Source organism: Bufo bufo, chromosome 5 (assembly GCF_905171765.1).
Source record: "Bufo bufo chromosome 5, aBufBuf1.1, whole genome shotgun sequence".
In the NCBI taxonomy this organism is placed as follows: Eukaryota; Metazoa; Chordata; class Amphibia; order Anura; family Bufonidae; genus Bufo; species Bufo bufo.
This window is the reverse complement of record NC_053393.1, coordinates 310,862,463-310,885,650: the sequence shown is the minus strand read 5'-3', so window position 1 is coordinate 310,885,650 and position 23,188 is coordinate 310,862,463. Positions and strand designations below refer to the sequence as shown.

General features: G+C 44.5%; 1 protein-coding gene across 1 annotated transcript in view; it reads left to right on the top strand.

Annotated features, from left to right (window-relative positions):
• The window catches only part of LOC121002677 (polypeptide N-acetylgalactosaminyltransferase 4-like), a 108,994-nt gene that overhangs the window by 27,455 nt on the left and 58,351 nt on the right, over positions 1-23,188 (top strand). Inside the window, exons 2-3 of the mRNA XM_040434107.1 lie at positions 11,649-12,076; positions 21,525-21,694. Coding sequence (XP_040290041.1) covers positions 11,700-12,076; positions 21,525-21,694 — 547 coding nt within the window. The 5' untranslated portion in view covers positions 11,649-11,699. The remainder of the gene's footprint in view (positions 1-11,648; positions 12,077-21,524; positions 21,695-23,188) is intronic.

The window sequence follows — 23,188 nt, the reverse complement described above, 5'->3', positions numbered from 1 at the left end:
CCCTGTAAAGCTCCATTCAGATGTCCGCATGATTTTTACGGATCCACTGATAGATGGATCGGATCCGCAAAACGCATCCGGACGTCTGAATGAAGCCTTACAGGGGCATGATCAATGACTGTGGTTATCACCCCATATAGACTCCCTGATCACCCCCCTGTCATTGATTACCCCCCTGTCATTGATTACCCCCCTGTAAAGCTCCATTCAGACGTCCGCATGATTTTTACGGATCCACTGATAGATGGATCGGATCCGCAAAACGCATCCGGACGTCTGAATGAAGCCTTACAGGGGCATGATCAATGACTGTGGTGATCACCCCATATAGACTCCCTGATCACCCCCCTGTCATTGATTACCCCCCTGTCATTGATCACCCCCCTGTAAAGCTCCATTCAGACGTCCGCATGATTTTTACGGATCCACTGATAGATGGATCGGATCCGCAAAACGCATCCGGACGTCTGAATGAAGCCTTACAGGGGCATGATCAATGACTGTGGTGATCACCCCATATAGACTCCCTGATCACCCCCCTGTCATTGATTACCCCCCTGTCATTGATTACCCCCCTGTCATTGATCACCCCCCTGTAAAGCTCCATTCAGACGTCCGCATGATTTTTACGGATCCACTGATAGATGGATCGGATCCGCAAAACGCATCCGGACGTCTGAATGAAGCCTTACAGGGGCATGATCAATGACTGTGGTTATCACCCCATATAGACTCCCTGATCACCCCCCTGTCAAGCTCCATTCAGACGTCCGCATGATTTTTACGGATCCACTGATAGATGGATCGGATCCGCAAAACGCATCCGGACGTCTGAATGAAGCCTTACAGGGGCATGATCAATGACTGTGGTGATCACCCCATATAGACTCCCTGATCACCCCCCTGTCATTGATTACCCCCCTGTCATTGATCACCCCCCTGTAAAGCTCCATTCAGACGTCCGCATGATTTTTACGGATCCACTGATAGATGGATCGGATCCGCAAAACGCATCCGGACGTCTGAATGAAGCCTTACACGGGCGTGATAAATGACTGTGGTTATCACCCCATATAGACTCCCTGATCACCCCCCTGTCATTGATCACCCCCCCTGTCATTGATCACCCCCCCTGTCATTGATCACCCCCCTGTCATTGATCACCCCCCCTGTCATTGATCAACCCACCTGTCATTGATCACCCCCCCTGTCATTGATCACCCCCCTGTCATTGATCACCCTCTGTAAGGCTCCATTCAGACATTTTTTTGGCCCAAGTTAGCGGAATTATTATTTTTTTTTCTTACAAAGTCTCATATTCCACTAACTTGTGACAAAAAATTAAATCTCAGATGAACTCACCATACCCCTCACGGAATCCAAATGCGTAAAATTTTTTAGACATTTATATTCCAGACTTCTTCTCACGCTTTAGGGCCCCTAGAATGCCAGGGCAGTATAAATACCCCACATGTGACCCCATTTCGGAAAGAAGACACCCCCAGGTATTCCGTGAGGGGCATATTGAGTCCATGAAAGATTGAAATTTTTGTCCCAAGTTAGCGGAACGGGAGACTTTGTGAGAAAAAAATAAAAAATATCAATTTCCGCTAACTTGTGCCAAAAAAAAAAAATTTCGATGAACTCGCCATGCCCCTCATTGAATACCTTGGGGTGTCTTCTTTCCAAAATGGGGTCACATGTGGGGTATTTATACTGCCCTGGCATTCTAGGGGCCCCAAAGCGTGAGAAGAAGTCTGGTATCCAAATGTCTAAAAATGCCCTCCTAAAAGGAATTTGGGCCCCTTTGCGCATCTAGGCTGCAAAAAAGTGTCACACATCTGGTATCGCCGTACTCAGGAGAAGTTGGGGAATGTGTTTTGGGGTGTCATTTTACATATACCCATGCTGGGTGAGATAAATATCTTGGTCAAATGCCAACTTTGTATAAAAAAATGGGAAAAGTTGTCTTTTGCCAAGATATTTCTCTCACCCAGCATGGGTATATGTAAAAAGACACCCCAAAACACATTCCCCAACTTCTCCCGAGTACGGAGATACCAGATGTGTGACACTTTTTTGCAGCCTAGGTGGGCAAAGGGGCCCATATTCCAAAGAGCACCTTTAGGATTTCACTGGTCATTTACCTACTTACCACACATTAGGGCCCCTGGAAAATGCCAGGGCAGTATAACTACCCCACAAGTGACCCCATTTTGGAAAGAAGACACCCCAAGGTATTCCGTGAGGGGCATGGCGAGTTCCTAGAATTTTTTATTTTTTGTCACAAGTTAGTGGAAAATGATGATTTTTTTTATTTTTTTTTTTTTCATACAAAGTCTCATATTCCACTAACTTGTGACAAAAAATAAAAACTTCCATGAACTCACTATGCCCATCAGCGAATACCTTGGGGTCTATTCTTTCCAAAATGGGGTCACTTGTGGGGTAGGTATAATGCCCTGGTATTTTAGGGGCCCAAATGTGTGGTAAGGAGTTTGAAATCAAATTCTGTAAAAAATGACGAGTGAAATCCGAAAGGTGCTCTTTGGAATATGGGCCCCTTTGCCCACCTAGGCTGCAAAAAAGTGTCACACATCTGGTATCTCCGTACTCAGGAGAAGGTGGGGAATGTGTTTTGGGGTGTCATTTTACATATACCCATGCTGGGTGAGATAAATATCTTGGTCAAATGCCAACTTTGTATAAAAAAATGGGAAAAGTTGTCTTTTGCCAAGATATTTCTCTCACCCAGCATGGGTATATGTAAAAAGACACCCCAAAACACATTCCCCAACTTCTCCTGAGTACGGAGATACCACATGTGTGGCACTTTTTTGCAGCCTAGGTGGGCAAAGGGGCCCATATTCCAAAGAGCACCTTTTGGATTTCACTGGTCATTTACCTACTTACCACACATTAGGGCCCCTGGAAAATGCCAGGGCAGTATAACTACCCCACAAGTGACCCCATTTTGGAAAGAAGACACCCCAAGGTATTCCGTGAGGGGCATGGCGAGTTCCTAGAATTTTTTATTTTTTGTCACAAGTTAGTGGAAAATGATGATTTTTTTTATATATTTTTTTTTTTCATACAAAGTCTCATATTCCACTAACTTGTGACAAAAAATAAAAACTTCCATGAACTCACTATGCCCATCAGCGAATACCTTGGGGTCTCTTCTTTCCAAAATGGGGTCACTTGTGGGGTAGTTATACTGCCCTGGCATTCTAGGGGCCCAAATGTGTGGTAAGGAGTTTGAAATCAAATTCTGTAAAAAATGACGAGTGAAATCCGAAAGGTGCTCTTTGGAATATGGGCCCCTTTGCCCACCTAGGCTGCAAAAAAGTGTCACACATCTGGTATCTCCGTATTCAGGAGAAGTTGGGGAATGTGTTTTGGGGTGTCATTTTACATATACCCATGCTGGGTGAGAGAAATATCTTGGCAAAAGACAACTTTTCCCATTTTTTTTATACAAAGTTGGCATTTGACCAAGATATTTATCTCACCCAGCATGGGTATATGTAAAATGACACCCCAAAACACATTCCCCAACTTCTACTGAATACGGAGATACCAGATGTGTGACACTTTTTTGCAGCCTGGGTGGGCAAAGGGGCCCACATTCCAAAGAGCACCTTTCGGATTTCACTGGTCAGTTTTTACAGAATTTGATTTCAAACTCCTTACCACACATTTGGGCCCCTAGAATGCCAGGGCAGTATAACTACCCCACAAGTGACCCCATTTTGGAAAGAAGAGACCCCAAGGTATTTCGTGATGGGCATAGTGAGTTCATGGAAGTTTTTATTTTTTGTCACAAGTTAGTGGAATATGAGACTTTGTAAGAAAAAAAAAAAAAAAAAAAAAATCATCATTTTCCGCTAACTTGTGACAAAAAATAAAAAGTTCTATGAACTCACTATGCCCATCAGCGAATACCTTAGGGTGTGTACTTTCCGAAATGGGGTCATTTGTGGGGTGTTTGTACTGTCTGGGCATTGTAGAACCTCAGGAAACATGACAGGTGCTCAGAAAGTCAGAGCTGCTTCAAAAAGCGGAAATTCACATTTTTGTACCATAGTTTGTAAACGCTATAACTTTTACCCAAACCATTTTTTTTTTACCCAAACATTTTTTTTTTATCAAAGACATGTAGAACAATAAATTTAGAGCAAAATTTATATATGGATGTCATTTTTTTTGCAAAATTTTACAACTGAAAGTGAAAAATGTCATTTTTTTGCAAAAAAAATCGTTAAATTTCGATTAATAACAAAAAAAGTAAAAATGTCAGCAGCAATGAAATACCACCAAATGAAAGCTCTATTAGTGAGAAGAAAAGGAGGTAAAATTCATTTGGGTGGTAAGTTGCATGACCGAGCAATAAATGGTGAAAGTAGTGTAGGTCAGAAGTGTAAAAAGTGGCCTGGTCTTTCAGGGTGTTTAAGCACTGGGGGCTGAGGTGGTTAAGTCATATTCTTTCTTTGTATTTCCTTTATAGTTTATTACATTTAAACATTGTGGCCTGGAGTCGGGTTTCAAGTTAAATATTAGCTTTAGGGCTCTTTCACACCTGCGTTATTGTCTTCCGGCATAGAGTTCCGTCGTCGGGGCTCTATGCCGGAAGAATCCTGATCAGGATTATCCTAATGCATTCTGAATGGAGAGTAATCCGTTCAGGATGCATCAGGATGTCTTCAGTTCCGGTACGGAACGTTTGTTGGCCGGAGAAAATACCGCAGCATGCTGCGCTTTTTGCTCCGGCCAAAAATCCGGAACACTTGCCGCAAGGCCGGATCCGGAATTAATGCCCATTGGAAGGCATTGATCCGGATCCGGCCTTAAGCTAAACGTCGTTTCGGCGCATTGCCGGAGCCGACATTTAGCTTTTTCAGAGTGGTTACCATGGCTGCCGGGACGCTAAAGTCCTGACAGCCATGGTAAGTGTAGCGGGGAGCGGGGGAGCAGTGTACTTACCGTCCGTGCGGCTCCCCGGGCGCTCCAGAGTGACGTCAGGGCGCCCCAAGCGCATGGATCACGTGATCGCATGGATCACGTCATCCATGCGCATGGGGCGCTCTGACGTCATTCTGGAGCGCCCCGGGAGCCGCACGGACTGTAAGTATACCGCTCCCCCGCTCCCCGCTCCTACTATGGCAACCAGGACTTTAATAGCGTCCTGGGTGCCATAGTAACACTGAAAGCATTTGGAAGACGGTTCCGTCTTCAAATGCTTTCAGTACACTTGCGTTTTTCCGGATCCGGAGTGTAATTCCGGCAAGTGGAGTACACGCCGGATCCGGACAACGCAAGTGTGAAAGAGGCCTTAGAATTTTATTGTGTATATTCCCTTGTGCCAAGTATGGAGTTTTTTTTTTTTTTTTACATTGCAGCATTTGCATAATGCAGCACAGGAACGCCTAGGACTGAGACCAGGTGAATGTTGTGTATGTGAACATCATTATTACAAGTACTTATGTTCTCTCTGCTCAAGTCTTAATTGTTTCTTTACTATGTTAGACCCAAGTTATAATGAAGTGAAGCAATTCTCCTATGAAGGGTTAGGCATCACAGTGATCAGTTGACCCAACATTGAACAATGGTTTTGCAAGTAGTTGCTAACATTTTTGGCGTGTTTCAATTCAGATTCATCCAGCCGTAGGTTTCCAGGTTGCCCTAGTCTTTGAATGTGCTCCATTTGAACACAAAATGTGACATTTTACCGGCAGAGGATCTCAGAACCTGAATAAGGTTAAAATTATTCAGCATTAAAATTTTCTGGTATTGAGTTCCGTCATAGGGGCTCAATACCGGAAAAAAAAACGCATCAGTTTTATCCTAATGCATTCTGAATGGAAAGCAATCCGTTCAGTATGCATCAGGATGTCTTCCGTTCCGTCCCTTTTACGGTATTTGGCCGGAGAAAATACTGCAGCATGCTGCAGTATTTTCTCCGGCTAAAATTCCGGAACACTTGCCGGAAAGCCGGATCCGGCATAAATTTCCATTGAAATGTATTAATGCCGGATCTGGTACCAAGTGTTCATGAGATTGCTGCGTTGACGGATCCGTTTTTTCCGTCTGCGCATGCGCATAAAAATGTGGGAAAAGAAATAACGGATCAGTTTTTCCAGATGACACCGGAGAGACGCATCTGGTTTTTCAATGCATTTATCAGACGGATCCGGAAACAAATGATATCCGTTTGCATATGGATTTCCAGATCCGGCAGGCAGTTCCGGCAATAGAACTGCCTGCCGGATTCTTCTAACGCTAGTGTGAAAGTACCCTTAAAAGGATCCTTTCCATTTAATACATCCTGATGGCTCCGCTTTGGCTGGATCCGGTTGTATTAAATCAAAACTGAACAAACCTGATCAGGCATAAGAACAATGGGCAAGTCAACGGGCGCCTGATCCGTTTTTTTTTTGTTTTTTTTTTCATTTTAATACAACCGGATTCGGCTAAAACTGAGCAATTAGGATGTATTAAATGGAACGGATCTCAAAACCCAAATTAATAATGCAGATTTGAAAGTAGCCTTAATTATATACTAATGCCAGAAGACTGACCAGTAAAATGAGTGAATTGGAATTAGTGATGTGTGAGGACTATGACATAGTGGGAATAACTGAGACATGGCTGGATGATTGCTGTGACTGGGCAGTTAACGTACAGGGTTACAGTCTGTTTAGAAAGGATCATAAAAAATGGAAAGGGGAAGTGGATTGCCTTTATGTAAATTCTTGTCTAAAGCCCACACTCCAGTAAGATATAAGTGAGGGAAATAAACATTTGCAGTCACTGTGGGTAGAAATACATGCAGAGTCCTCAGAAAATCTATTAAAGAAAAAAGATCAGGCAGTTAATCGTAATGAGGTTGTGTTTATGGAGGTCTTAAACTGTCTAACATATAGACAGAAACTGAATCCTGTGGATCTACTAATGGAAACAGGTTCTTGTCAATAACTAAAGACAAACTACTTTTACTAACTGGTTCAGGATAAAAATAGAGGGACAGCCATACTCCACTTAGTATTAACCAGTAGAATAATATTATACATTTCCAGTTGTCATTCAAAAGAGTTTTTTTTTTTCTAGGAAAGGCACAAAAATGCTGAACTTCCAAAACACTAAATTTGACTGTGTAGAGAGGATATTAGTCTCACTAACTGGTACAGTATCCTTAAAAATAAAAAATGCACCAACAAAATGGGATATTTTTAAAAGCATCCTAAACTTTCATTGTGAGAGGCCCCTGGCCACCTTCAGATCTAATTTGCATATTGAATAAAAGTGTTTTTTTAAAGAAAATAAGCGATGGACAGCTAAACAGTAAGTAGCATTCCAATATGGGGACTATAATGCTGATAATGGTGTTAGTGTTCTATAATGGTCAGTATAGGTGAAAGACTCCCTTTAAATTACTAAAACAGAAAGGTAGTGAAGAAGCACTAAAAACTATAAGGAAAAAAACATAATAGAATTTTTTTTAAAATAAATTAAAGGCAGACAAGCTGGAGACAGAGAAGCTCATTGCCAAGAGATTAAAACTACCGTATTTTTCGCCTTATAAGACTCACCTGCCCATAAGACGCACCTAGGTTTTTGAGGAGGAAAATAAGAAAAAAAATATTTTTAACCAAAAGGTGTGCTTTTGCTGGGTTTTGAACTAATGGTGGTCTGTGGATGACACTGTTATGGGGTCATCTGTGGATGACATTGTTATGGGGTCATCTGTGGATGACATTGTTATGGGGTCATCTGTGGATGACATTGTTATGGGGTCATCTGTGGATGACATTGTTATGGGGTCATCTGTGGATGACATTGTTATGGGGTCATCTGTGGATGACATTGTTATGGGGTCATCTGTGGATGACATTGTTATGGGGTCATCTGTGGATGACATTGTTATGGGGTCATCTGTGGATGACATTGTTATGGGGTCATCTGTGGATGACACTGTTATGGGGGCATCTGTGGATGACACTGTTATGGGGGCATCTGTGGATGACACTGTTATGGGGGCATCTGTGGATGACACTGTTATGGGGGCATCTGTGGATGACACTGTTATGGGGGCATCTGTGGATGACACTGTTATGGGGGCATCTGTGGATGACACTGTTATGGGGGCATCTGTGGATGACACTGTTATGGGGGCATCTGTGGATGACACTGTTATGGGGGCATCTGTGGATGACACTGTTATGGGGGCATCTGTGGATGACACTGTTATGGGGGCATCTGTGGATGACACTGTTATGGGGGCATCTGTGGATGACACTGTTATGGGGGCATCTGTGGATGACACTGTTATGGGGGCATCTGTGGATGACACTGTTATGGGGGCATCTGTGGATGACACTGTTATGGGGGCATCTGTGGATGACACTGTTATGGGGGCATCTGTGGATGACACTGTTATGGGGGCATCTGTGGATGACACTGTTATGGGGGCATCTGTGGATGACACTGTTATGGGGGCATCTGTGGATGACACTGTTATGGGGGCATCTGTGGATGACACTGTTATGGGGGCATCTGTGGATGACACTGTTATGGGGGCATCTGTGGATGACACTGTTATGGGGGCATCTGTGGATGACACTGTTATGGGGGCATCTGTGGATGACACTGTTATGGGGGCATCTGTGGATGACACTGTTATGGGGGCATCTGTGGATGACACTTATTGGGGGGGGATCTGTGGATGGCACTGTTATGGGGGGGATCTGTGGATGGCACTGTTATGGGGGGGATCTGTGGATGGCACTGTTATGGGGGGGATCTGTGGATGGCACTGTTATGGGGGGACGATCTGTGGATGGCACTGTTATGGGGGGGGCGATCTGTGGATGGCACTGTTATGGGGGGGATCTGTGGATGGCACTGTTATGGGGGGGGATCTGTGGATGGCACTGTTATGGGGGGGATCTGTGGGTGGCACTGTTATGGGGGGGATCTGTGGGTGGCACTGTTATGGGGGGGGATCTGTGGGTGGCACTGTTATGGGGGGGGGGGTCTGTGGGTGGCACTGTTATGGGGCGGGGGTGGCACTGTTATGGGGAGGGGGATCTGTGGATGACCATGCTATGGGGAGGGGGATCTGTGGATGACACTATATAGCATCTTATGCTATATGTGTCATCCACAGATCCCCCCTTCCCCATAACAGTGTCCCCCAATACACCGGGCCCCGCTGCTCACAGCAGGATTCATATCTAAACAGTAATCCTTAACCTCGAGAATGGCATCTTTAACTTTAAAGCAGCGCTATCCTGTTTACTACCTTACAATCAAGCTCCCGTAGCAGGCAGAGCGTCCGGCAGCGTAACGTCACTCACTCACGTCACACGCCTGCTCCGCCTCCTTCATTCATAAAGTAGGAGGAGCAGGCTCGTAACGTTAAGCCGATGCCCGCTCTGCCTGTTACCGGAGCTTGATTGTAAGGTAGTAAACAGGATAGCGCTGCTTTAAAGTTAAAGTTACTCAAGGTTAAGGATTACTGTTTAGATATGTATACTGCTGTGAGTGGCGGGGCCCAGTGCAGTCACTGTACTCTTAAACCGGGCCCCGCCACTCACAGAAGTATACATATCTAAACAGTAATCCTTAACCTTGAGTAACTTTAACTTTAAAGCAGCGCTATCCTGTTTACTACCTTACAATCAAGCTCCGGTAACAGGCAGAGCGGGCATCGGCTTAACGTCTCCGGCCTCCAGCCCCTCCTCCATCCCCGCTGATACATCCCTGCGCTGTGCAGCATCGCAGCCGGTTATGTATCAGTGTTAGCGATGTAAAAATTATAGCATTTGCCCCATAAGATGCACTGCCATTTCCCCCCCACTTTTGGGGGGGGTAGAGTGCGTCTTATGGGGTGAAAAATACAGTAACTTGAAAATGTTCGTCAGTTATATAAACGGTAAAAATTTTAAGCCTGAAAGTGTGAAGAGTGATGTTGTAGAGAGCGATGACTTTATTAAATTTATTACATAATTTTTTTTTTTTTCTCCACTGTATTTACTGAACAAAATAAAATGTCAGACGAAATAGACAAATCACTGGATCCAGATGGCATACAACCCGGTATCCTAAGAGAATTATATAATGTAATAGATAGACCCTTATTTCTGATATTAAAGGGTTTTGACAGGGTTTGCTCCACAGAATTGGCTTTAGCAAATGTAGTGCCAATATTCAAAAAGGGGTTAAAAATAGAGACCAAAAACTATAGGCCAGTCTGTTGTGGGTAAACTGACAGTTTTCTAATAGATGCTATCCTGGAGTATCTCAATGAAAATAAGTGTATTACTCCATATCAGCACAGGTTTATGAGGAATCGGTCATGTCAAACTAATCTAATCAGTTTCTATGAGAAGGTGAATGGATGTCATATACTGTATCTTAACTTTTTCAAAGGATACGATGCGGTACCACATAAAAGGTTAGTATATCAAATGAGAATGATTGGACTGGGAGAAAATGTGTGTATGTGGGTAAGTAACTGGCTCAGTGATAGAAAACAGAGGGTGGTTATTAACGGTACACACTCAGATTGGGTCACTGTGACTAGTGGAGTACCTCAGGGGTCAGTATTGGGCCCTATTCTCTTCAATATATTTATTAATGATCTTGTAGAAGGCTTGCACAGTAAAATATAATTTTTTACAGATGACACTAAACTGTGTAAAGAAATTAACATGGAAGAGGAGAGAATATGGCTGCAGATGGATCTGGATAGATTGGAGGCTTGGGCAGAGAAGTGGCAGATGAAGTTTAACACTGACAAATGTAACGTTATGCACATGGGAAGGAATAATGCAAGTCACCAGTACATACTAAATGGTTAAACACTTGGTAACACTGACATGGAAAAGGACTTACGAATTTTAGTGAACAGCAAACTAAACTGTAACCATTTTCAGGCAGCTGCTGCCAAGGTCAATAAGATAATGGGCTGCATCAAAAGGGGCATAGATGCCCATGATGAGAACATAGTTCTACCACTTTACAAATCACTAGTCAGACCACCCGTACAGTTCTGGCAACTAAAGTAATAACTGGAATCGGTGGACTACAGTACCCATAAAGATTATCAAAATTAGGGTTATTTAAAAGACGACTGAGGGGAGATCTAATAACTATGTTTAAATAGATCAGGGGTCAGTACAGAGATCTCTCCCATCATCTATTTATCCCCAGGACTTTTACCGTGATGAGGGGACATCCTCTGCGTCTGGAGGAAAGCAGGTTTCTACACAAACATGGAAGAGGATTCTTTACTGTAAGAGCAGTGAGACATTGGAACTCTGTACAAGAAGAGGTGCTGATGGTGATTTCACAAAGAGTTCAAGAGGGGCCTGGATGTATTTCTCGAGTGTAATAATATTACAGGTTATAGTTATTAGATTTCTAGAGACGGGTCGTTGATCCAGGGAGTTATTCTGATTGGCTTATACCTGGTGAGGTGTTTTGTTTTGTTTTTCTTGCCTTCCTCTGGATCAAATTTGCAGGATAACAGGCCCACTGTAGAAAGTGAAGGATGACAATGTCTGTAGAGCACAGTGGAATATGTTGGCGCTATATAAATTAGTAAATAAATTAAACATTTTCTAACATGATCTTTCTTCTTTCAGACTTGCAGTGTTAGTTGAACTGGTGCTGAGCCAGATCAGAAGTCTCATGCCATGAGGATCCGCCTAAGGAAATGCTCACTTATTGTGAAGACCTTTATATTGGTTGGACTCTTCATGATCACCTATATGGTGGTAGAACTTTCTGTGTCTTCTTTCTCTTCTTTAGAGAAAGCGGACCACACAAGAAATAGGTGGGAGAGAGATTTGCATACAACTGAGGAGAAAGTAGAGGACTTAAGCCGTCCGCTATACATTAAACCTCCCCCAAATCCAAATGCACCTGGAGAGTGGGGAAAGGCAGCTCATCTGCAGCTTAATTCTGCTGAAAAGAAGATGCAGGAGGAAAGCATTGAAAAGTATGCTATTAATATTTATCTGAGTGACCAGATATCATTGCATCGGCACATCCAGGATAACCGGATGTATGAGTAAGTAATGACATCTACTAATAACATCTACTGTTATGCCTATATTGTCCTTTAGTAACCAGGGTACCGGTACTAGTACTACTATATGTAAGAAATTACCGAAAATAAATCTTCTTGTTTATGGTTGTTTTGTGAAGGTTGCCATTTTGACATGAAATTGATCTCTGCCATAATCTGTGTCCTGGTTTGGCCCTCTATTGACAGGGTGCTTATCGCCCATGTGGAATAATTGACATTCCAACTACACCCAATAATGACAAAAAACATCCAACAGGGCAAATCAACTTTTCTGTTTTGTGGTGATGTGTACAGTATAAGTGCTGGGAGGCGTGTATATCCCACCCAGATACCTCAGCTGGGTCAGATAACTGAAATCCAGAAAGCAGCAGTGGTTTCAGCAAAGTGTAGTTTGCTGAGACAGTTTTGTCTAGATGTTGTTCTGGGCTGGATTTCATGTGGACTGGGAGATAGGTTTGGTAGTGGGATCTGCCAGTCCACACCCTTCCACTACATGTATTGTCTTTTGCCGGAGGGGATCGCAGATGAGGCCTGCTGCTGTAATCAAGGAGGGATAAAATAACCCTCTCTGTATGACTGGGAGGGAGAAAGGCTGAGGAAGCCTGAGAGAGAGGGGAGCTTGAGAGGCTCTGTGTGGTCTCAGCCAGGAGGGCTGAGGGGCCATGAGGCTTTGTAAAGCCGAAGTTTGTGGGGCCCAGTGACGCCTACAGAAAGAGGGTCGCACTGTCAGATTCGGGAAGACTTCTCGACCATCTCCCCCCAAGGGTGCTGGTGTGGTCACAGCCTGCAGGCTGCTGGACCTTATATGGCTGAGGAAGCCGGATCTAATCCCGTGTGTGAACGGCGCTCTATAGGTGAGGTAGAGACAACATGTGTATTAGGTAGAGCCCAGACGAGCAGGTGTTTATTTTCGATGTTTATGTGTGTGATGGGGCTGAAGTGCCAAAATAAAGCACCTTTTGGTCTTGAACCCCATTGTCAGAGGAGAAGTCTGTGATTGCAACCCCTTGTGATAGAGCGATCCCTTACATATCTGCCTTTGAGTGACATCTGTTTACGTTTGTTTATGTGACAAAATCTGTGATGCTCAGCAGAAAATGACATGAAATTGGCCTCCTCAGACATCCGAAATCTTTAGGGTAGAGTTTTTTTGTTGGAGGTTTTGAGGCAGCTTTTCCTGCGGGCTTTTCAGCCAAAGCCAGAAGTAGATTTGAAAGGAATCGAAAATATGAAGGGAGGACTTGTACTCCCTGTTGGATTCTCTTCTGGCTTTGGCTGAAAACTTGAAGGGAAATATGCCTCAAAACCTGCTTGAAAAAAAAAATTCCCTGTGAATCTACTATTAGGGTATGGCCAGCTAAAGTTGAACAAACACCCTGGTTGATGTTCCTGGAGGGATACACCAAATGGAAAAGAACTTAGGAAAACTAGAGGAATGGTCAAAAATCTGGTGACTAAAATTTAATGTTGATAAGTGCAAGATAATGCACCTGGGGCGTAAAAACCCAAGAGCAGAATATAAAATCAGTGATACAGTCCTAACCTCAGTATCTGAGGAAAGGGATTTAGGGGTCATTATTTCAGAAGACTTAAAGGTAGGCAGACAATGTCATAGAGCAGCAGGAAATGCTAGCAGAATGCTTGGGTGTATAGGGAGAGGCATTACCAGTAGAAAGAGGGAGGTGCTCTTGCCGCTCTACAGAGCACTAGTGAGACCTCATTTGGAGTATTGTGCTCAGTACTGGAGACCATATCTCCAGAAGGATATTGATACTTTGGAGAGAGTTCAGAGAAGAGCTACTAAACTAGTACATGGATTGCAGGATAAAACTTACCAGGAAAGATTAAAGGACCTTAACATGTATAGTTTGGAAGAAAGACGAGACAGAGGGGATATGATAGAAACTTTTAAATACATAAAGGGAATCAACAAGGTAAAAGAGGAGAGAATATTTAAAAGAAGAAAAACTGCTACAAGAGGACATAGTTTTAAATTAGAGGGGCAAAGGTTTAAAAGTAATATCAGGAAGTATTACTTTACTGAGAGAGTAGTGGATGCATGGAATAGCCTTCCTGCAGAAGTGGTAGCTGCAAATACAGTGGAGGAGTTTAAGCATGCATGGGATAGGCATAAGGCTATTCTTCATATAAGATAGGGCCAGGGGCTATTCATAGTATTCAGTATATTGGGCAGACTAGATGGGCCAAATGGTTCTTATCTGCCGACGCATTCTATGTTTCTATCTGAAAATTGATAACTCCCACATGGATTATTTTGCTGACCTGTGCACAGAACTTACTAAGGCCTGTTGCACACGACCTTAGGTGTCCTGTTGCCGTATTGCGGACCGCATATGCGGATCCGCAATACACGGGGCACCATTCTGTGTTCATTCTGCATCATGGATGCGGACCCATTGACTTGAATGCATCTGCAAATCCGGACATGCGGAACGGAACCCTACGGAAGCACTACAGAATGCTTCCGTGGGGTTTCGTCTCGTACTTTCGTTCCGCAAAAAGATAGAACATGTCCTATCTTTTTCCTGAACGGGCGGATCGCGGACCCACAACAGTGAATGGGTCCGCGATCCGCTGCGGCTGCCCCACGGTCGGTGTTCATGCATTGCGGCCCGCAGCACGGCCACTGGGCCCACATGTTCGTGTGCAGGAGGCCTAAATATAATGTGCATGGCCACTAATGTTAGCGGGAGCGGATGACTATTTAATGTGCATTCTGACTTTCCCCGACGGTAGAGGTTGGGGAAAGAAGGATTAGGCTACTGGATTATAACTTGCCTGATCCTATTGTTCTCAAGTAAGACAATCCATCTACCAGCGACGTACTCCTGTCTCTCTATTGAATGCATACACATGCCGAGCATATATATATATATATATATATATATATATATATATATATATATATATTCCCCCAGTCGTCTCCATGACAGCACACACTGAGATTGACTTCCTCTGATAGGACAGGAAAAAGCACAGAGAGGTTAAAAACCCCACCCCTTCCCCTCATCGCCAGTGTTTTTTCCTGTCCTGCCAGGGAAGGAAGATCCAGAGAGGAAGTGGGTTACTCTTAAGGCTGTTTTCTGCTAGGAGTTTGCGAGCTTCAGCAGCTATCCATCCAGGAGCCTTTCATTAGGGTCTCAGAGGATAAGTTAATTTTTAAGTTGGACCCCAATTTCCTCCCAAAGGTAGTATCCACCTTTCACAGGTCCCAAGATATTGCCATTCCCTCATTCTGTGCCAATCCCAGGAACGAGCAGGAAGCAAAATTCCATAACTTAGATGTAAGAAGGGCAGTTCTTCGTTATATTTGTGCAGTTTTTTTGGCCCTAATAAAGGTAGGAAAGCAGCTAAGAGCTCCATATCCCAGTAGATAAGGAGTGCTATCACTGAAGCGTATACAGCCTCTGGTAAAGAGCTTCCTCCGTCTCTCAGAGCCCATTCAGTGAGAGCAGTGTCTACCTCCTGAGCCGAAAGGGCCTCTGCCCCCCTAGAGCAGATTTGCAGGGCGGCCACTTGGATGAGGGCCCATACTTTAACCAAACATTATAGACTTGATGTATTTGCCAATGAGGATATGGCCTTTGGACGCAAGGTCCTGGATGCTGTAGTCCCCCCCCCCCCCCCCCCCCCCGAGTTTTCACTTTGTTAGTTCTCAGTGTGTGCTGTGATGGAGACGACTGGGGAAATGAGTATTACACTCACCGGTTTCCTGGAAGTCTCCATTACAGCACATATATTACAGTCCTATTTTGTTTTTAATAAATTTCTTTGCGTTCTACCCTTTATCCTGGTCTCTGTTAAAATACACTGGCGATGAGGGGAAGGGGTGGGGTTAACCTGTCTGACTTCCTCTGATAGGACAGGAAAAAGCACAATCTCAGTGAGTGCTGTCATGGAGACTTCCAGGAAACCGGATTACCGGTGAGTATAATATATATATATATATATATATATATATATATATATATATATATATATATTTTGCTCCCATTTTGCATGAGCAGAACTAAAAGATCTGAAACATTTTCTACATACACAAAAGACCCATCACTCTCAAATATTGTTCACAAATCTGTCTAAGGCCTCATGCACACGACCGTTGTGTGCATCCATGTCCGTTGTTCCGTTTTCAGTGATTTTCTGCGGACCCATTGACTTTCAATGGGTCCGTTGAAAACTCGGAAAATGCACCGTTTTTCGTCCGTGATCCGTGTTTCCTGTCCGTCAAAAAAATAGGACCTGTCCTATTTTTTTTGACGGACAACGGTTCACGGACCCATTCAAGTCAATTGGTTCGTGAAAAAACACGGATGCACACAAGATTGTCATCCGTGTCCGTAGGCTACTTTCACACAGACGGATCCGCTGATCCGTCTGCATAAAAGCTTTTTAGATCTGAGTTTTCACTTCTTGAAAACTCAGATCCGACAGTATATTCTAACACAGAGGCGTTCCCATAGTGATGGACGCTTCAAGTTAGAATATACTAAGAACTGTGTACATGACTGCCCCCTGCAGCCTGGCAGCACCCGATCTCTTACAGGGGGCTGTGATCCGCACAATTAACCCCTCAGGTGCCGCACCTGAGGTGTTAATTGTGCGTATCATAGCCCCCTGTAAGAGATCAGATGCTGCCAGGCAGGTGGGGGCAGACCCCCCTGCCTCCCCTGTATTTAACTTATTGGTGGCCAGTGCGGCCCCCCCTCCCTCCCCTGTATTTAACTCATTGGTGGCCAGTGCGGCCCCCCTCCCTCCCCTGTATTTAATTCATTGGTGGCCAGTGCGGCCTCCCCTCCCCCTCCCCCCCTAATTAAAATGACCCCCCCCCCCCATCATTGGTGGCAGCGGAGAGTTCCGATCGGAGTCCCAGTTTAATCGCTGGGGCTCCGATCGGTTACCATGGAAACCAGGACGCTACTGCAGTCCTGGCTGCCATGGTTACTTAGCAATTTTAGAAGCATTATACTTACCTGCGCTGTCTGTGACCGGCCGGGCGCTCCTCCTACTGGTAAGTGACAGGTCTGTGCTATAGGCAATGCGCCGCACAGACCTGTCACTTATCAGTAGGAGGAGCACCCGGCCGGTCACAGACAGCGCAGGTAAGTATAATGCTTCTAAAATTTCTAAGTAACCATGACAGCTAGGACTGCAGTAACGTCCTGGTTTACATGGTAACCGATCGGTGCCCCAGCGATTAAACTGGGACTCCGATCGGAACTCTCCGCTGCCACCAATGATGGGGGGGAGGGGAGGTCGCACTGGCCACCAATGAGTTAAATACAGGGGAGGAAGAGGGGAGCCTCACTGGCCACCAATGAATTTAAAACTGGCGAGGGAGGGGGGTCTGCCCCCTCCTTCCTGGCAGCACCTGATCTCTTACAGGGGGCTATGATATGCACAATTAACCCCTCAGATGCGGCACCTGAGGGCTTAATTGTGCGGATCAAAGCCCCCTGTAAGAGATCGGGTGCTGCCAGGCAGCAGAGGGCAGTCATGTACACAGTTCTTAGTATATTTTAACTTGAAGCGTCCCCATCACCATGGGAACACCTCTGTGTTAGAATATACTGTCTGATCTGAGTTTTCACGATATAACTCAAATCTGATGGTATATTTTAACATAGAGGCGTTCCCATGGTGATGGGGACGCTTCAAGTTAAAATATACCATCGGATTGGAGAAAACTCAGATCCGATGGTATAATAGGGACTCCTGACTTTACATTGAAAGTCAATGGGGGACGGATCCGTTTGCAATTGCACCATATTGTGTCAACGTCAAACGGATCCGTCCCCATTGACTTGCATTGTAAGTCAGGACGGATCCGTTTGGCTCCGCACGGCCAGGCGGACACCAAAACGACTTTTTCCTTCATGTCCGTGGATCCTCCAAAAATCAAGGAAGACCCACGGAAGAAAAAACAGACACGGATCACGGAACTACGAAACCCGTTTTTGCGGACCGCAAAAAAAAACGGTCGTGTGTATGAGGCCTAAATCTGTGTTAGTGAGCACTTCTCCTTTGCCGAGATAATCCATCCCACCTCACAGGTGTCGCATATCAAGGTGCTGTTTAGACAGCATGAATATTGCACAGGTGTGCCTTAGACTGCCCACAATAAAAGGCCACTCTGAAATTTGTACAGTTATTCCTTACGGGGTGGGGGGGTCAGAAAACCAGTCAGTAACTGGTGTGGCCACAATTTGCCTCACGCAGTGCAACACATCTCCTTCGCATAGAGTTGATTGTGGCCTGTGGAATGTTGGTCCACTCCTCTTCAATAGCTGTGCGAAGTTGCAGAATATTGGCAGGAACTGGAACACGCTGCCGTATAGGCCGATGATCATTATTTAGCCCTTAATTGATTTGACAATAAAAAGGTTGTTTTTGTGGTTTACATCCAATGGTTGTAAGTGAGCCTTAGGGCAGCACTGAGTATATTGTTCTTCCTTTTTACTATTCTGGAATAGTTTTGGCAAGCTGTGCATTGGGTACTTTGCTCAGTAAACTGATAGCCTTGTAGAGAACAACACAAGTATACTAGGAAGACTGGTTATAGATTATCTGTACTACTGTTTTCAATTAATGTGTATATAGGGCAGGTACTGGGGGTCATAAGGATCGGGCAAGTTAAATTTTAACTGCCTAGTCCTTTTTTTTTTTCTTGGAGTGATAGGCCAGAGGAGTTTTTCAAAGGCCTACTTCTTTCTTCTGAGAACACATGCTTGCTCAGCAGAGGTAAGCAGGAATGTGTATGATGAGATTAGGAGTGATAGCCGTTTGTTCAAAAGCTATCTTTTGTAGATGACTGACCTTGGCAGAGCCTGTGCGCTTTACTGCCGGTGTACGTAACTGGCGCATGTGCACGGCATATCAGTATGACTCTGCCCACAGTGGGCAATGTACTGCGCATGCCCGGCCTCGGCGGTGAAGCGAACAGGCACTAGATTATGAATGGAGACGAGAATGATGCCACAAGGATACAGGGCTGGCCGGACGATACAGAGGGGAGGAGTCAGGAGCAAGTAAGGCGGGGAGCACTGGGCACTTGCAGCATACTCTCCGCCCCTGGGCACTTGCGATAAGTAATTTGCATATTTTTAAAACCTCATTTTAGGTACTTTGGAGGCTCTGAAAAACTAAACATGGGTACCATCAGTGTTATGGATCTGCTTCCCACAGAGCTATATCATTAGTTTAAAACATGTTATGTAGGTGACAGACTCCCTTTAAGTATTTGTGGTAAAGGAATTTAATACTAAGTACCGTAAAATATTTATTGCCATCTCTATGTATTGTATCTGTTTGTGGTGGAAACTCTTTGGTCAGACTGTGTGTACTTACTGGCTGACCATAGAGTGTCATGACCAGGCCTGAGGAGACTCCAGTTTCTAGGTAGAGGAGGTGTTTCCTCATAATGCATCTTTCACCTCTCATGCTAATCCACTAGTGTGTGACATCAGGGGGCTTCAGTTCATGCAGATTTACTAATTCTTACCAATATTTAGACAGGGTAAACTTAGGCAGGAAGTGCACCAGATTTATCACGGTAGTTTACACTGTATGTATCTTGTTAGTCAATTGCCTCATTTGTCTAACCTTACACTACCTATAGGTTAGCTTACTTTGTGCTGTAATTTTGGCACACTTTCACTCGCACACATTTTCCACTAAGCCATGCTCTCTTTTCTACCGTGGCAAATAATGTCTATATATACCGCATTTTTCACTTTATAAGACGCACTTTTTCCCCTCCAAAAGTGGGGGTAAAATGACTGTGCGTCTTATAAAGCGAATACAAGTGATCGCTTCCATTATGAAAGCGCTCACTAGTATGCATTAGGTGCCGGGAGCGGGGAGTGAAGCACTGCAAGTGCTTCCGGTACTTACCCTCCCTGGTCTTCCTTCCTGGGGCCGGTGCTGCACTGTCTCGACCCCATACAGCGTCAGGACGTAGTGCGCGCACTATGACCTGACGCTGCACGCAGTCAGGTGACAGTGCAGGACGGGCCAGAGAAGACATAGGAGCGCTACCGGAGATGGAAAGGAGCCACGGCGCAAGAGAGGTAAGAGGAGTTTATTTTATTCTGATCTGAGGTCTGATGGTCTGGCAAGGAACTCTGGGGGGTCTGACATTGAGGGCTGATCTGAGGTATGGTGGGGGTCTGAAATAAAGGGCTGATCAGAGGTCTGATGGGGTCTCACATTGATGGCTGATGGGGTTCTGACATGGAGGACTGATTTGGGGGACTGATCCGATGTCAGGATTTGGGGGTCTGATCCGATGTCCTGATATTTATGGGGGTCTGATCTGAGGATCTAATATAAGGTCTGATGAAAAATGTTTTTTCTTATTTTTTTCCTCCAAAACCTGGGGTGCGTCTTATCATCGGGTGCAGCTTATAAAGCGAAAAATACGGTCATAAATGTTGGTGTGAGGCATGTATGCCAATTTTTCACTGCAAAATGTGGCAGATTTTTTGGTTAACCTAAAGTCTATTATCAAGAGTTTTTGACCAGTTTTGACAATCGTGCATATGGAAAAGAATATGAAAAGAAAAATGTCTCAAAGTCATACTGTTTATGTATGCCATACTGAACTCATATTGACGTCATATAGGAAGGACCCCCCTATATGAGCCAAAATGGAGAGCCGCTCTGAGAGAGCATCTCCCATCCTGTTGCACTAAAGCCGCCTGTTTATTATGGCTGGCTTATTGCCCTTGCAGTATTAATTGTGATATTCCTAGGGACAGGATTAAATGTACAAATAGTTTAAAGTTTGGAGTTTTCCATTACCATCAGACCATACACTTCTGGATCATATTATTCTTTTATGTGGAACTGGTACATTACGTGATGCCTCGGGGAGCAGGAGGTCTTCTGCAGATGCCTAAGCTTTTAACGATTACCTTTCAGTGTGACCGGTTTGCACAAAGACTACATTATCTAAGCGCTCTGTGCTCTCTGCCAGTTTCTCATATGTTCCATTGAAAATGCTATACACATCGACGCCGTGACATAGAAAAACCTTGCCCTGAAGCATTACGCAGAAGGTGGCATCATTCCAGTGCTAAGTGCAAGCGCATGAAGAAATGTCTTATTTATCCCTTACAGTATCGTCTGCCTTTTTGTTTGATTATCTTTTATTTGCTTTAGCTTTTTCTCTCCAAGCTTTCTTTTACCATGTTCCAATTACTAGTAGGATTGTATTTCCTTTTTCTAGGATCAGACATTCTTCTATACTGGGTATTTCAGATTTGGCTGTCATCTATTATCTATGGAAACCATAAATGTATCGATCATACGTTTCATTTGCTTGTGTGAATTCTAAAGATACAGCATTGACTTCCAATATTTTCTACAAGATGTCCATAACAGTTAACACTTTTATCATATGTTTCAGGTGTAGGTCCGAAACTTACAATCACAGGAAACTTCCAACCACGTCTGTTATAATTGCATTTTATAATGAGGCAATGTCAACTTTACTCCGCACAATACACAGCGTCTTAGAAACGTCTCCAGCAGTACTTTTAAGAGAAATCATATTAGTCGATGACTTCAGCGATAAAGGTACTTATAGAATTATATGTTAAAGGGTTTCTGTAACCAGAATTATCTCTATTAAACTGGCTGAAATTAGCGATGTGCTAATAGGAGTAGGGGGGGCGTTGGCCTTTAGGAGCAGGGGGGGTTGCTCCTGCTCCTTGAGGCTCTGTTCTACCACCTCAAGTCACGCTCTGCCATCCTTGATTGACTGGGCAAGCGTTTGTCTTCTCCTGCCGCCATGTGTGCTGGATAAATCTCGCGCCTGCGCAGTCCCAGCACAGGGCCGGCAGGAGGAGACAAACGCTGGAGGCGCGAGAACAGAGCCTCTAGGAGTAGGAGCAACGCCCCCCTCCTGCTCCTAGAGGCTAATTACCATATCATCAAAGTTAAAATTGTGCAGTAATGGGGGCATCCATAAGCATTAGATTAGGAGACTTAGGGTCTGCTTACATTAGCACATCGCTAATGTCAGCCAGTTTAATAGGGATAATTCTGGTGACAAAAACCCTTTAAGCTTGGTTCACAATGTTTTTAATGTGTAACCATTTTATCATCCTTGTAAATAATGTAATTACCATTTTCTACACACACACACGAGTAGAGTTGAGCGGACACCTGGATGTACAAGTTCGGCCGAACTTCACAAAAAAAGTTCGAGTTCGGGACTCGATCTTGACCCCGAACCCCATTGAAGTCAATGAGGACCCGAACTTTTGAGCACTAAAATGGCTCTAAAAAAAGTCATGGAATGGGCTAGAGGGCTGCAAATGGCAGCAAAATGTGGTTAAGAGCATGACAAGTGCTCTGCAAACAAATGTGGATAGGGAAATGACTTAAAATAACATAAAATACGTAAAAATAAAAAATAATAATCTTGATCTTGGAGGACGAGGTCCATATGGAGTAGGAGGTTGAGGAGGTGGTGGATGTGGCGGTGTAGGTGGAAGCAGCGTTGGAGGATGAGGAGGTAGCCTACACTGCTTTTTGGTTTTATTTTATTTCTTTTTTTGTTTAAATTAGGGTACACCCCAAAACATTGGGAAATATAACCTGTGATAACCCCCTCCAGCCGTGCTAAACAAACATTCAGACAATAACACTGGCTGCAGGGCAGGCCAGCACCTCCAAGGCATAAAGGGCAAGGTCAGGCCATATGCCCAATTTGAAGACCCAGAAGTTGAAGGGGGCAGACCCATCAGTCAGTACGTGTAGGAGTGTGCACACATACTGCTCCACCATGTTGCTGAAATGCTGCCTCCTGCTAAGACGTTCCATATCAGCTGGTGGTGCTGGTTGTTGTGGCGTGCTGACAAAGCTTTTCCACATTTCGGCCATGCTAACCCTGCCTTCCGAGGTGCTGATGGTGCCCCAGCTGAGTTGGCGACCTCTTCCTTCTCCTTGTGCTTCCACTGTGCCCCCGCTGTCAGGTGGGAATGCCACGAGCAGCGCGTCTACCAGCATCTACGCTCTAGTGACAGAATTAAGGACTGTACGCTGTCCTTGTAACGGGGATCCAGC